Here is a 14,393-nt window from a genome sequence, read left to right on the forward strand (position 1 = left end):
CCCTTGACTTTGCAGCTTCCTGAAGCTTGCAGCCATTACTGTGAAATATTGAAATCCCACGTGTAATCCTATAGGACGCCGTGGCTGCCTCATCCAATCATAACCGCCCCTCTCTGCTCGCTCCTCTGCCATTATGTACCGTGTTGCTAAAACCATATACTGTATACATTTATAATGCTTGACAATGTCATTGCAAGGTCAGGTCTCTCCAAACAGCGCATCAGCATTTGATAAAGAGTTTGAGTTGGACATTATGTTTTGCCACTCATTGTTCAAAATGTAGCTTTCTGAAAGACCTTTTAACTCAACTACCTTTTCCGCTGCATGTCAAAGTAACCCAAATCTGCTCATGTGACTCAGATCTGTTTTTTTCCCTTACAGTGTGAACAGCAGATATCACATGAGTCTGATTTTTTAAAATTCTAATTCTGGCCACTTTCATACATCGTCTAAATCAGATACAGGTCTCATTTTCATATCAGAATGCATGTGACTTTTACCTCGCCCTTGATTGAGATTCATCATGCACCATGTGACCTGTTCACACTGGAATCTGATATATTAAAAAAAATAATGTGAACAACCCAACAAAAAAATCTGAATTGAGAGCTAAGGCTTTCAGTGTGAATGTATCCTTGTGTTTTAACTGTAATCCAAGCTAAAGGGTAATGTAATATCATATAGCGACAATACCCCAACAGGTTGTTAAGAAGCAGCAGAACTTTTACTGTTTATAAAAAACAGATCCATTTAATCATTTCAACAGACACTCCACAGTGCACAACATTTATATATTGTTATTACAGACAGTCTGGTTTGCATTCAAAGTACACTTTTACGAGCTATACATTATATAATATTAGAATGAAAGCCTTTCGCTCATTTGTGTTTTGTTTATCGACTATCACCTCCAACCTGCTGAACTCATCTTCTGTCGCAGACGGTCCAACAGACTCTTGGACATAACCTGACAGACTAGTTGAAATGGCAGGACACTACTCCTCATAATCCAGGCTGTCCCACTGAAATCTATTGCTCAAACTGGAGTTCCATCCTTTGGAGGAGAAGATCCACTTTTGTCTTCCTTTTCCACCTTGCCCTCAATGTCAGTGGAGGCAGTAGGTTCGACTAAACTCTCTGCTGTTGTTGCAGCTTCTGCTTTAACAGCATCTTCACAGTGCTGTCCAGTTGGTGTGGCACTTATGCCTTCTCCTGATTGGTCGATGTCTGAAGGAGGTAGTGTACCTTCTAGTTTCGTATTTGTCTCAAGGACCGGTGCAATCACCTCCTCGGCCTTAGGTACCTCACTGAGGGGCAGATTAAAGCCCATTTTGCCTAGACCGCCTGCCCCAACTGGGGGAGGTGTGAGGGTCTTGGTCTGAGCCTCCTCCTCTCCATGCAGCCAGTCCATCTTCTGAATGTGCTGCTTGACGGCGTCATCAACACGAGCGTCAATCATAGCCTCCGTCAGGACGCCATCTTCAGAGGAATATGCTGCCGCCTGCGAGACAACACGAGACAACATGAAGTCCACAAAAATTAAAATCTCGTAGCGTTAATCGACAATGATTACGGGAAACTTACCTGCCAGGCCACACCCAGCTTAGAGATCTCTCTTCCTGACATGCCGTCTGTCCGCTTCGCTATCTCAGAGCACTTTTTACCGTAGTCAAACTGTGCCAGCTTCATCCTCCTGCACAAACACAGATTAGAGGGGGGCAAAATAAGTTATTTCTCCACTATTTTGTTGGTCAGGAATGTAATTTCTGTCTGACTTTGTTGTGTTTTTGGAGCCCAGTTCATTGTCACCTTTCAGCCCCATTCACACATATGATCTCTCTGTAATTGCTGCCTCAGCATGGCTGTACTTCTTCTACACAGCCCGTTAGCCAAGGATCACTTTATCGAATAATATACGACTCAAAATCAGTCAGAATTAATACCTCTATGTGATCAGTGAGCGAGCAGACATGGTGGACTGAGCCTAATTACTACAAAATAACTTGTTTCACGATGCCCTCCTGGTGTGCAGTGGCTATTTTAACAGCTGTGTTGTTGTGTGGGGATTGTACTCACTGCCTCCCTCCTGTGGCGGGCTCCAGCACATATTTGTCGAAGTACAACCGCACCAGCCTCTCCCTCTCCTCAGGACCCGGCAGAGCAAAATTCACTATTTCATCTATACGGTCGTTTATGGCCCAGTCAAACTGCTCTGGTTGGTTACTGGCCAACACCAGCATGAACCTGCAGGGGGGGGGGAAATCAAGCAGGTTAGAAACGTGCTGGGAACTCGTTATCGGCAAGGCAAAAGGAAGTGAAGAGAACAACACATTTAACGTTAAAGCCCAAATATAAATATAGTTTACTTGTTGCTCTGCTCTCCAGTGCGATACAAGAATGCATTCAAAGTAGCTCTGAGATCTTCACTGATCTTCTCCTATAAAAAAAATAAAAATAAAGATTTGATATTAGTTAAAGACCAGGAGAATTAAAAGGGTAAGAAAATATATTTTGTAACAAAAACATGTCAGGTTTCTGCGGAATAAAATATATGCAGACTTACAGTGGATCTCTTGCGAAGGAATGCATCAGCTTCATCAACAAAAAGCAGAAGTCTGTAATGTGATAAAAACACATGAAAGCCTCCATCTGTTGATAATAAATCTGGAGTGGACAGTATATAATGACAGTAATATAATATGAAGTAGCCTTACCCGCGTCGACTTGTGCCAGCCCAGTCAAACACTTTGTGCATGGCTGTCACACCATCGCGACCCATTGGTGCCACATCACCACCAGTCATAATCGCGTAGTCCATCCCAGAATGCACTGCCAGCTTCTGCTCGGTACAAAAAGAAAAGAAAAGCCAGTCAGACACAGTGTCAGTTTCCACACATGTAAATGTTCACGTCATTCAGTCCTCGGGTATACCTTAGCAAACAGAGTTTTGCCCGTGCCTGGAGGGCCGTACATGAGGATGTTCCTGTACAGGCCGTTGTTCTGCCTCGTGTTTCTTGTTGCTATGGCGATGTCGCGCACACGCTCTTCCAGGGAAGGCTAAGAGATATAGAAATGCATTCATATCAAGTGGTTGCAAAACTTTACAAAAGGATGTAATGATTATACCATTGTAGTCTGAACCTTTGATGTCCACTTACACTGAGAACAACTCCCTCCAGGGCATCCTGAGGTTTGCTCTTCAGACGTTTGGCCGTCTGAATAGTTAAGATAAAGTTTAATTAGCATATTATAATCTTCAGTTAATTAAATGAGCGAAGGATCAATTGCTAATTAGCTACCTTGACTGGATGCTTGATGGCCTCTCCCACAGTGAATCGAGACGTTTCCCGCACCAGTGACGGCTTCCCGAGCCTGGCCTCGATGTATCGTCCCGCCACCGCTGTTGCATTTCGGGCCGAATAAACTCCCACAGCTAAAAGGGTCAGACCTGCCACCTGATGATGGAACAGTTACACAACATTAACGTAGGTTCAACGCCACTCCAGAGGAGGACAGACTTTGTTGTGTGAGCTACGTGAAACTTAGAATGAGGTTTACTGTAAGTTTTACTGTCCTGTCCTTGTTATGTTGTTACTTGTATTTAACAGCATTATTAATGGAAGGATCTTTATAAATAGACAGGCTTAATCTGTATATCAGATGTGATTTGTTGGCACTTTTATACCTAACTAACCTTTATTTTGTAGAGGAGATTTTACCCAGTCAATCTTCCCAGTCAGTGAAATTCAGCTTTTATTGTGTATTTTTAGTATAAATCATTCACTGAACTGATTGTGGATGAAAACACGTGTCTCACCGTGGCTGTGACTTTGTCCCAGTCTGACACAAAGGCCCTGAATCCTTCTCCAAACACAGTACCTGCAGTCCTAAAAGCAAATATCAGTTAACGGTCAAGACTGCCTTTAGGGTGTTTACAGGATACAACTGCTGATTACTGGACAAATAAAACTGCCCATTCCCATTATATATATACTGATGTTCAACTTGCATGATTCAGGACACCAAGAACCATTAATACAATTCATTTAAATCCTCACCATCATTAGAACTACAGTGTTAAATCTTACTTTATGGACTCCAGGACAGTTTGTCTGTGTTCTGCAGCCTTCAGACGGATCTGCTCGCGGATTATATCAGCGTTCTCCCTCTCCACGCGGGCTCGCGCTTTAGACTCGGCCTCGATACGCAGAAGCTCGTTCTTGTGCCTCAGCTCCATCTCGTGCTCTATCGTCGCTATAAAAACCGTAACACAAGTATATAAAAGCGCCGCTCAACAAGCTTCTACACAATCCCGTCATTAGTGTCACACCGGTGAGGGTATACCTTTCCTCATGGACTCCTGTTTCTGGACAGACTCCTCCTGTTTGCGAAGGTTCTCCTCATTCAGGGCTTGCTGTGGAGAAATTTTTTTTTTTTTGGTAAAAAAGCTCATTTTAAAGACTTATAAACTAAAGATGTAGGAGATGACCTCACCTGTTGCCGTAGTTGGTCCTCATATCGCTGTCTGGCCAGTTTATCTTGATACTGAGCTCTCTGTAATGGGACAGAAAGCCACCAACTGTAACCATACAATTCAAATGAATCTACTTCACAGCTGCAATGTACTTGTTTTTTTTAAACTTTAAAATACTAAAAGAGAAGGACAAAGCTTTTCTGTTCTCACCGCTTGATGCTGCTTGGTCTCCTCATTCAGAGTTTTCCTCCTCTCTTCACCCTGGATTCGCATCTGGTCGCCTTTCAGCTGCTCAAGTGCTGCTTCGTACTCCTGTTACAGGGACACAGAGAAGGATGCTTAAAGTCTGTCACACCCAAGCAACACATTGGTGGACATTTAAATCCACTGCAACTGTATGAGTCCTCAAAAAGGTACTGAAGTAGAAACACAAGGGGCTACAGTAGAGGTAGTAATATGTGACAAACTGACAGATCTGAAGTGGAGATGGAAATTAACATTTTATTTATACGTGACAACCTAGAAATGTAATTCTGCACCTGCTCAACCAAATGAATACTTAATTATATAAAAAGAATTATATAATGCATTTCTCTACAATGTTCAACTCTTGCATTATAAACTGTTATCCACTCAGCATCATTAAGCGTCACATGATTATTAACATAACTAATAACTATATAAATATTAACATATTCTTTAGCTGATGTAAACTAGCGCCAGCAAAATGAACCTGCTGCAGCAGATGAAGAGAGAAGCGGGAGTCCATTATGTGTGTTTTCCACTGTACCTTCACTTTGCTCTGATGCTCCATCTGAGTGGTCTGCTCGTGCATTCGAGCCAAGTCCAGAGCTTCTTTGGCATGTCCTGGATGAGGAGAGAGAAACAGACGAAAGGTTTCAGAAAGCAATGTCACCTGTTGGTCTGACAGGTCTCCACATTCCTCCACTCACTTTAAAACACAGCGGTAGATGAAATCACGAGCACAGAACAAGATAGAAACCACTGATGAGCCGCTGCATGTGTGTGGCACGGGTGAGCTTTGGGTGTTGCAACCCAAAGCTCAAGGTGATGACCTTTGAACCCAGTCTACTAGTTTGAATGAAAGAGGGAGCAGAGCAGCGTTGCTCTCTTAAAAGCAACAATACCTCAAAGATCACATGATATTATCATACTATCACATGTACAGATCCTGGCTGTGAGTGTGGGCCTTATGGAGCTGCTGTATCACTGCAGCGACCCGCACCATGGAGCAGAGAGGAGCTGGATCCGCATGCGGACTCTCGGTGTGTCACTTCAGTCATGTTGCTACTCTGTCATAAACCTCCGCTCCGCACTTACGGGACTTGTCGAGGTCCTTGGCCGCCTGAGCAGCCCGCTCCAGCCCGGTGGGATCGAAGTTGCTCCATTTGTCCTTGGGTTTATCTCCGCCGCCGCTGGAGCCTCCGGCCGGCGGCGGCGGCGGTGGAGGCTGAACCGGGAGACCGGGAGGGCCTTCAGGCTGCCCCTTGTTCAGGCCGAACAGCCACGACATGTTGGACGAGTGCGGATAAAGTAGAGTTTGGCCGGTTCCGTGAGGAGTGACAGAGGCAGCAGCTGCTACAGACTTGTCACTGCACTTCCTCCACACGCGTGTCACGCCGCAATGTTCTGCGCATGCGCAACAGAGAGCCTGAATAAGAGTAACGAGGATTGGCGGATAAAAAGTACTTCTTCTGCTCATTGGCTGTCCCTGCAGCTGTCTTCGGTAGAGGTCATTCGTGTAGTCCCACCCAAAATCGATACGGTGGCCGCAGAGGGCCAAAATGCATAGAGTTCACAAGAACTCTTCGGTTGCATCAGGCTGTGTCTGGTTTTGTAAGTCAAAGGTTGGGTTGCTGTGATCTGTCCTCTGTGTGAAAGGAAAGGCTGGAGGAACGCTTAGACTACAAACCTGCGTCAAATACCACTGTTTGATTTCATTCATTCATGTTGTGATACTGTGCATTTATAGAGACAAAGCAGTCGACATGAAAGCTACAAACTACTAGTCTAATAAAATATTCTCCAGATCACATCCTTAAAATAAGACACGACAGCAATATATATATATCAAAATGTTTAATGAACTTAACATTGAGAGAACAGAGGATCAAATATATATTCACACACAGACAAAAATCGTTACATGATAAAGTTTGAGGTCATTTCTTCTTCTTCCCAACCCCCCAACAAAACCCATAATTCAACAGCATCAAATCATAAGTTATCAAAAGGTTGCATATGATGTACAGAGGGACATTTAAGGACACTGATAATCACATCCTCTATCATGATACTGGAGGTAATCAGGAGGGCTGTGGTTGAGTACTTAACACAACACAGCAGCCAGATATCTCTGGCACACGACAAAGACGTTGGGTTGAAAACAGTGAATGGAGCTGAAGCAGGTCTGTGGACTAACAATTGCTATGCTGTTTAATGTCAGCTGCCATCTTGGATTAAGATTATGTCTTTGTGATGACTTAAGAGTGCAAATATACCTGAAATGGGTCAGAATTTACCACAGCATTTAAGAGTTGCCTGTTGTCAGCATTGGCAGAAAAACTCATAAATTAGTTATATTTATGTGGGTTCAGGGTAACAGTGAGTAGAGAAACGGTCCTTCAAGGTCGGGGATCAAGGTCCTGCAAGAGAAATCATCTGTCCTGCTGGAGTGTCCTTGAGTAAGGTGTTACATCCCTTTCCTCTTCAGAGACATTGCTCTGTTTAAAATCCTCCTAACAAGGAACATTTCTCTTTGGCACTGAAGACCAGTGTGGGGCTAACCCATGTGAGACTCCATTATATACCCAGGTCCATTTGTTTGGTGCCGGTAACAGACACGGGCCCGGCAGTCCAAGTAATTCCTCGCCATGAGTCAACACTTTTTCACAAAGCAACCCACATAACATACGGAGACCCTACTGTCTAACAGGGTCATTTATGTGGGTCTTAAGCATGAGGCAACCCTGGTGTAGTGATCAAATATCAGAAAAATAAACTAAATCATTTAACTAAATTTATCTTATTTGAAAAATAACTAGAGTAAGCGACAATTGTGAAGCACAATCCACAATCCAAGACCACTGTCCTTTAAACCACATAACAACTGGAAATCTGTAACTGTGCCAAGTCCTTTACTGGAGCAAAACAACACGGGAGAAGACACCAGCCGGCTCTTTGCCGTCACCCAACGCCACCCGGAAGCCTTCCTGTTGCCGAGCTCTCGCCAGCTTCGCGAGGGAGAGGAACGTCCGAGGTTCTGTGACGGCCAGATCACTGATAACACGGCGGTTGAGATGAACGCTGCTCTGTATGGAGGGAAGAGAGGAAATGTGTTAGATACAGAGAGTGAACGAACAGCACACAGAGCGTAGAGGAGTGATACAGTACTGTCACATCCAACACAACTAACCTTGGTGAGGTTGTGCATTAGGGCGGGGTACTTCATGCCGTGCTCTCGTGTCGCTGCTGCGATACGTGTGATCCAGAGCTGACGAAGTAAAAGCACAACAATAAATTATATTGATAACCTTGCTCAAGTTCTGGTTTACAATTATACATTCACATACTGTAGTGGAAATACAGACTGGAGCAGTGGTTTCCAACCTTTCTGGCTCCCTGAACTGCACCGATGTCTATGTGTGATCACTAGTCACAGTGTGGATATGACTGAATGAAAATATCCAGTATTTTACAAGAATAACACAGAAATTGGAGGAAGGTCAAACATCTTGTGACTGTGTTCAGATTCCTCTTGGGGCACTAGATCAGCAGACTGTTACTACTCTGTGATGTGTTTTTGTTGTACTAGGACTCGTTACAAAGCAGTATTGATACTGAGTGGATTATCCTGGTGAAATAAAGTAAATCAAATCGGCACAATAAAATACAATCCCCCTCAAAAATCATTCACAAAGACACTGAATTTCCACACTTGTCTCTGTTGTGATGAAGGTAGTCTGGATTACACAACAGTCAGCAGCTATATTTCTGATATTACAAATTAAATCTCAGTAGATTATCTATCTATCTATCTATATACACACACCCTGTGTTTGTCGTTGTGGAGGTAATGTGCATTAGTCTCTTACCGTTCTCATGTTGCGTTTCTTGAGTCTCCTGGCTTTAGTGGCGTAGACGAAAGCTCTCCTGACCGCCTTCACAGCCAGACTGTAGCAGCGGTTCTTTCTGCCTCTGAAGTGCTGGTGCAGGAACAGACAGCAAGGAGACGACGTGAAACACAATGACCATCATTACTGCTGTTAATGTTAGATTAGGATGACGAGGCGGCTTTCTAACCGGATCGAGCAGCAAATAGCAGGATTAAAAAAAAAAAAATACAAAAAATAACATCACAACATTGTACCCTATTCTCGTCCAGGAAGTAGTCGTAGCCCTTACCCGTGCATGTTTGAGGAGCTCTTGAACTTTCCAGTATCTGTCGGGTCCACGGCTTCTGATCCAGCAGGACAACGTCAGGAAGACCATGTCTGTTCTCCGAGTGGATTTAGTGCACCACAATCCTCCCTAAATGAGTGGAAACGCTGGATTAGGTGAAGTGAGCCCGGCTCCACCTGTACAGAGGCTGGATGTTACGCGAGGTCAATCCCACACGCTGTACCGCGGCTGACAGGCGAACTGGAGGTCGCTCGGTTTTAAAACCCGGCCGTCTGGTGTGCGCATGTCACTCTACTCCGCCGAAATAAATTAAGAAAAATAAATAAAATTAATTAATTAATTAATAACCATTAAATACTATAGGCAAAAAAAAACAACAAAAAGCAGAACTAAATTGTTACAAAAAAATAAATTAAAAAAAAAACCGTCTCATCTTGTGTGTGTTTAAAGCCGGGAGGCGTCAGTTAACAAAGCACGCGCTCCCACCAGAGCGCTGACGCCGCCGCAGTGGATGCTGGGATAGCAGGCGGTGGAGGTCAGAGGAACTCCAAAATGTCGGCCGCTGGTGTCTCGTCCTTGAGCCGCTGTGTTGTTCTCACGTCCCGCTCCTCCGCAGGACTCGTGGTACGTTGACAGGCGTTAGAAATGAGTGAACCGTTGCGACCGTTGCGACCGTTAATGTCAGTTACAGCTTCTGTCGCCGTGCTCGGAGAAACGTTGCCGCTCAGACCGGTGCCTGTTGACAGCGGAGGGCTCCGTCTATGTTCTGGACTCCCGCTTGTGTGGTTCAGCTATTAGCCACTAGCCATCTAGCTCCAACTGTCAACTTTAGTAAAAATTTCAAAATAACTTTTTTAAAAAACGTATTGGTTTTTAGTTTATGATTGATGTGTGTTTAGCTTTAAATGTAGGCGATACAAATACATGTAAACATCCAACGTAATGAGTGAAAGAAACTTGTAAACAATGACCAGATAATTATAGTATAATGTTGATAAAGCAGTCTTTTACATCTTTAATTATGAAATACAGCCAAAACAAACGATCAGACATTTAAATCTTGTGTAATAGTAGAGTCTTGTAATGGAAATCATGTCACTGCAATGTTTATTTAGATTACCAGTGATGGATATTGTCAATGCATCCTGGTTTTTGTTTAGTTTTTTAAGATTATGAGCACAGAAATTAATATTAGAGTGAATAATTTATCCCAGTCTGACAGACAATGGAACAAAAAGTGAAAGAAACAAAGAAAGATTGAAAGAAATGTTATCACTCTTAATGTCAATTCATCATCTAACTGTACGGACATATACAGAATATCTTATCTTATACTTTTCACAGCCAAAGTGTCTCTGTTCAGTGCCAAACTAATCCCGTCTCTCCCCCCGTTGTCCCTGCTGTCAGGCGGTGCGGTATGCCCAAACGGCAGCGGCTCCAGCAGCACAGCCCAGAATAAAGAAGTTCCAGGTGTACAGATGGGACCCAGACACTCCCGGGGACAAACCCCGCATGCAGACCTACGACATCGACCTTAATACGTAGGTGTTACAGCTCTTCCCTCTGCCACGAGGACGCCCAGGTTGTGCTGCAGTGCGTCAGTCTGTGTCCTCACTCATTAGCTACTTAAACACACAACAAAGTGTCCTGAAATCCAGAAGTGATGGGTGAGGTGGAAGCTGAATCCTTTATTTTGTATTTATTCCATGTCCACTTATTTAATAAAAAAGGGAGGTTGAATTTAAAATGACTGGACGCCTGGCAACCAGTCAGAAACAATGATTGTCTGTGGCCATTGAATATTGAGGACTTTATCAGGTTAAGCATTAACATTCAAGTCCAATCTCTGCTTATCTCTGTGTATACTGGAGAATATGACCCTTGTTAATTGCGCTGCCATTAGCTGATCATGCTCACTTGCACTGAAGGAGGCTTATTGCTTAGTGAAGTTCAAAGCGGTACCCAAGCACGTGTAAACAGAGGGCATTATTAACGAACCGAGAACAGCCTTCAGGTAGATTTAACTCGGGTGGATCTGACAGCCTGGCATACTTCATGTGATCAGCTTGGAGACGCTCTAAACTCACTTCTGTCAACATGGCACCGCAGCCAAAAAGAGTCCACAAAGTGCTCTATAGCCATAAAACCTGTCAGGAGTTTCTTTGGACAAGTCAAACCCCTTTTACACGTTCGTGTCTTGACCTTCTGGACTCACCATGTGGTGTCTTTGTCTTATAGCTGTGGCCCGATGGTTCTTGATGCCCTGATCAAGATCAAAAATGAGATGGACCCCACTCTGACCTTCCGCCGCTCCTGCAGAGAAGGTCAGTAACGTGGAGGCTGGAGTGTGTTACCAGAATAATTATCAACTTCAGACTTGTTTATTTAAGGAAATTTGCTCTGTAATTGAATTTCCTGTGATTTGTTGTTGTTTATTTCGACTACAGGTCAGTGCCGTGGCAAAATTACACTTCTAAATTTATTTACTTCAAAAAATATCTGTTATTACGCGACAGTAATAAATTACTCATTTTGAGGCTTGTGCTATAAAAAGTGTTTTTGTTAAGATTGTCTCAGAAATTGTATTAAAAGCTTTTATTTTTCTTTAACGCAGGTATTTGTGGATCCTGTGCAATGAACATTAATGGAGGAAACACTCTTGCCTGTCTCAACAAGATTGACACCAACATCAGCAAGCCATCCAAGATTTACCCCCTGCCACATATGTATGTGGTGAAGGACTTGGTACCTGTGAGTAGATCATCATTGAATCCAGCTGTCAACAGATGTTACTCCACTAGTCCCGTCAGTTTCTATTTGTGTGTCGGACATGGATGTATAACAAATGTGGTTTCCTCTGAGTTATGTTCTGTACTCCAACATTACTCAATCAAATGGTTGAGATTGCTGCTTGCTGCTTTTAATGAGTTAATGAGACACACAGGTGAAGTTGTGTTGGCACTGAAATCGAGTTTTTCTTTTCAATAAAGTTATTTTTATTCAGACTTTTGTATGCCGACTGGATTCTGTTTGCAGGACATGAGTAACTTCTACGCCCAGTACAAGTCTATCGAACCCTACCTGAAGAAGAAGGATGAGTCAAAGGAGGGGAAGGAGCAGTACCTGCAGTCTGTGCAGGACCGACAGAAACTGGTACACCACAGATTTTTATTTTGGTAAAGCCTTGAAGTTTTTTTGTGCTCAGAGTCACATTAAAATAAAAAAACCTCTCTTGATTTCCTCCTGTAGGACGGGCTGTATGAATGTATCCTGTGCGCCTGCTGCAGTACGAGCTGCCCCAGCTACTGGTGGAACGGAGACAAGTACCTGGGCCCTGCGGTGCTGATGCAGGTGTGTGTGTGTGTGTGTGTGTGTGTGTGTGAGCTCATGAACTTTTAGACTTAAAAAAAAAAACATAACCACACAGATGAAGAGTTTACATCCTGTCGTCTCTCAGGCGTATCGATGGATGATTGACTCACGAGACGAGTTCACAGAGGAGCGTCTGGCCAAGCTACAGGATCCGTTCTCCCTCTACCGCTGCCACACGATCATGAACTGCACCAAGTCCTGCCCAAAGGTAACCTGTCAGCACACACCTGCAGCCACACAACACCACATGAGGGCTTCTTTCTCTCCGTTCTCTAAATGTTCCAAAATAATTCTCACTGCTCTTTCCTCGTCTGTGTTGTCTTCCTCTTAGGGTCTGAACCCGGGAAAAGCGATAGCTGAGATCAAGAAGATGATGGCTACGTACAAGGAGAAGAAGGCCGCTGCAGTCTGACACCTTAGTTTTCCTCTTGTACAACTTTTCCCTCCATGATTAAATGATATATTGATTCAAAAAATGCTTATTGAGGTCTGAAGGGCCAGTACACCTGTCAGCTCCACCACCACACTCTGCAGACTGCGAAGTCAACTGTAATAGAAATGTGTGTGTGTGTGTGTGTGTGGTTGGAGGACTTGGTGTTACACAAAACGCACATGTACAGTATGAATGCGGGAGAGAGTGTGTGTCTGAGTCTTACATGTATCATAACAGAGGTATTTATCTCCAACTCTAAGTGTGTATGTTTGTGCATGTAGGAGACTTGATGCTGCATATTGAAGTTAAAAAAATTAGGCGTTATATTTTGTGTAAACATTTTTATAGCTTGTTGCTTATCAAGTTAGCAGCTGCTTTACAGACATACAGTGTATATGTTCCCTCAGATCTTCCAACATACCAACCACAGTCTTTGTTTTGATGGACAATAAATAGTTGAAATGCCTGCAGCTGTTTCATTTTGCCATCATCATTTGCCATCACCAGTGTTGATAATACAGCTCCTGTAAGGAAACATCCACAGTGTTAGACAGTTAGCGTCCTCTAGATGTCACTGTTGTGCAGAGACTGAGCTGTAAGTGAGTTCAACCAGCAGCAGTGTTACTGAGTTTACTTTAGGACTCACAAAGGCAGATATCAGTGTTTCTGTAAAACATGTATAATCTAAATAGAGCTCTTCACTATTATACTACTAATATACTCATATTGAGATATGGTGTTGTTGAATCAGTTCTGATTCAGGTCTCTTTTATATGTGGTCCACATCAGATATGGGTCTAATTATTTGCAGTGTGAACAGTCATATCAGAATTAATGTGGATTTTATGTCACCCTAGCTCACCTAAAAAATAAATAAAACACAACAACAAAAGTTACATTTAATCAATGACATAAAACCAAATGATAATAATCATGAAACACATTCACATAACTGAGAAAAGAAATATCCAGTATGCCAATAAAATAAACACAAGATACTGTACAGACATATGTGAACTGCTGTTTACAGAGAAACCCACAGATACAAGATTCATTAAATAAACTTTAATCAGAGTTTATGAAAGAAGATTGTGTTGCAATATGATGAAACTGTATGAATGACTGAATTTAACAGAGACAATGTATTAAATGTTAAAGGTACTAAATAAAGCTGTTAGCTCCTAATACAAATGATGACATGTTAGTATCCATGTAGGTCAACTAACGGTGGTAGAAGAAGTATTCAAGTAACAATACATAGTATTATAAAAGTATTAGCATCAAAATGTACCATCAAAGTAAAAGTACTCACAATGCAGAGCTGGTACTGTCATAGTTATTGTTGATGTATTCATATTTATTGTATTATTTGAATATTTATTTATTTAATGTTGTAGTTATTGTACAATACAATACTACTAGTAGGCATATAGTATTGCAATGTACTTTTGGTTGTTTTTAATCTATTTTATATATTATATTATATTATATTATATTATATTATAAAATGTTTGAAAAAATATGATTTGTTTTGTGTGTAAAACTTTAATTTGAAAAGTAACTAGTAACTATAGTTGGTAAATAAACGGAGTGAAGTCAAAAATCGATGTTTTCTCCTCTGAAATGTAGTAAAGTAATAAAGTAAATTGGAGACGGAGCCCACAGAACCTGGCCCTCTTGGTAAGAACACTT

At 42.5% G+C, this 14,393-nt stretch overlaps 3 protein-coding genes across 3 annotated transcripts; 1 reads left to right on the forward strand and 2 right to left on the reverse strand.

Annotated features, from left to right (window-relative positions):
• Positions 1-729: 729 nt before the first annotated feature.
• On the reverse strand, positions 730-6,123 carry atad3 (ATPase family AAA domain containing 3). The gene is made up of 16 exons (XM_035661404.1): positions 5,816-6,123; positions 5,265-5,341; positions 4,685-4,786; positions 4,495-4,554; positions 4,345-4,414; positions 4,089-4,254; positions 3,818-3,887; positions 3,300-3,455; positions 3,159-3,215; positions 2,932-3,057; positions 2,715-2,839; positions 2,564-2,615; positions 2,367-2,437; positions 2,077-2,244; positions 1,585-1,693; positions 730-1,501 (listed from the first exon to the last, which is right to left on the reverse strand). The coding sequence occupies exons 1-16, from the start codon at positions 6,006-6,008 to the stop codon at positions 1,037-1,039; spliced, it is 2,067 nt and encodes a 688-aa protein (XP_035517297.1). The 5' UTR covers positions 6,009-6,123; the 3' UTR covers positions 730-1,036.
• Positions 6,124-6,561: 438 nt separating this feature from the next.
• Positions 6,562-9,136, reverse strand: mrpl20 (mitochondrial ribosomal protein L20). Its single transcript, XM_035661459.1, has 4 exons — positions 8,900-9,136; positions 8,590-8,700; positions 7,911-7,988; positions 6,562-7,806 (listed from the first exon to the last, which is right to left on the reverse strand). The coding sequence occupies exons 1-4, from the start codon at positions 8,984-8,986 to the stop codon at positions 7,633-7,635; spliced, it is 450 nt and encodes a 149-aa protein (XP_035517352.1). The 5' UTR covers positions 8,987-9,136; the 3' UTR covers positions 6,562-7,632.
• Positions 9,137-9,361: 225 nt separating this feature from the next.
• sdhb (succinate dehydrogenase complex, subunit B, iron sulfur (Ip)) lies at positions 9,362-13,167 on the forward strand. Its single transcript, XM_035661435.1, has 8 exons — positions 9,362-9,520; positions 10,304-10,437; positions 11,135-11,220; positions 11,511-11,647; positions 11,933-12,049; positions 12,146-12,247; positions 12,354-12,476; positions 12,600-13,167. The coding sequence occupies exons 1-8, from the start codon at positions 9,449-9,451 to the stop codon at positions 12,678-12,680; spliced, it is 852 nt and encodes a 283-aa protein (XP_035517328.1). The 5' UTR covers positions 9,362-9,448; the 3' UTR covers positions 12,681-13,167.
• The last annotated feature ends 1,226 nt before the right edge of the window (positions 13,168-14,393 follow it).

The sequence above is a fragment of the Morone saxatilis genome, unplaced genomic scaffold (genome assembly GCF_004916995.1).
Source record: "Morone saxatilis isolate NCDOM2014 unplaced genomic scaffold, NCSU_SB_2.0 Contig18, whole genome shotgun sequence".
NCBI lineage: Eukaryota > Metazoa > Chordata > Actinopteri > Moronidae > Morone > Morone saxatilis.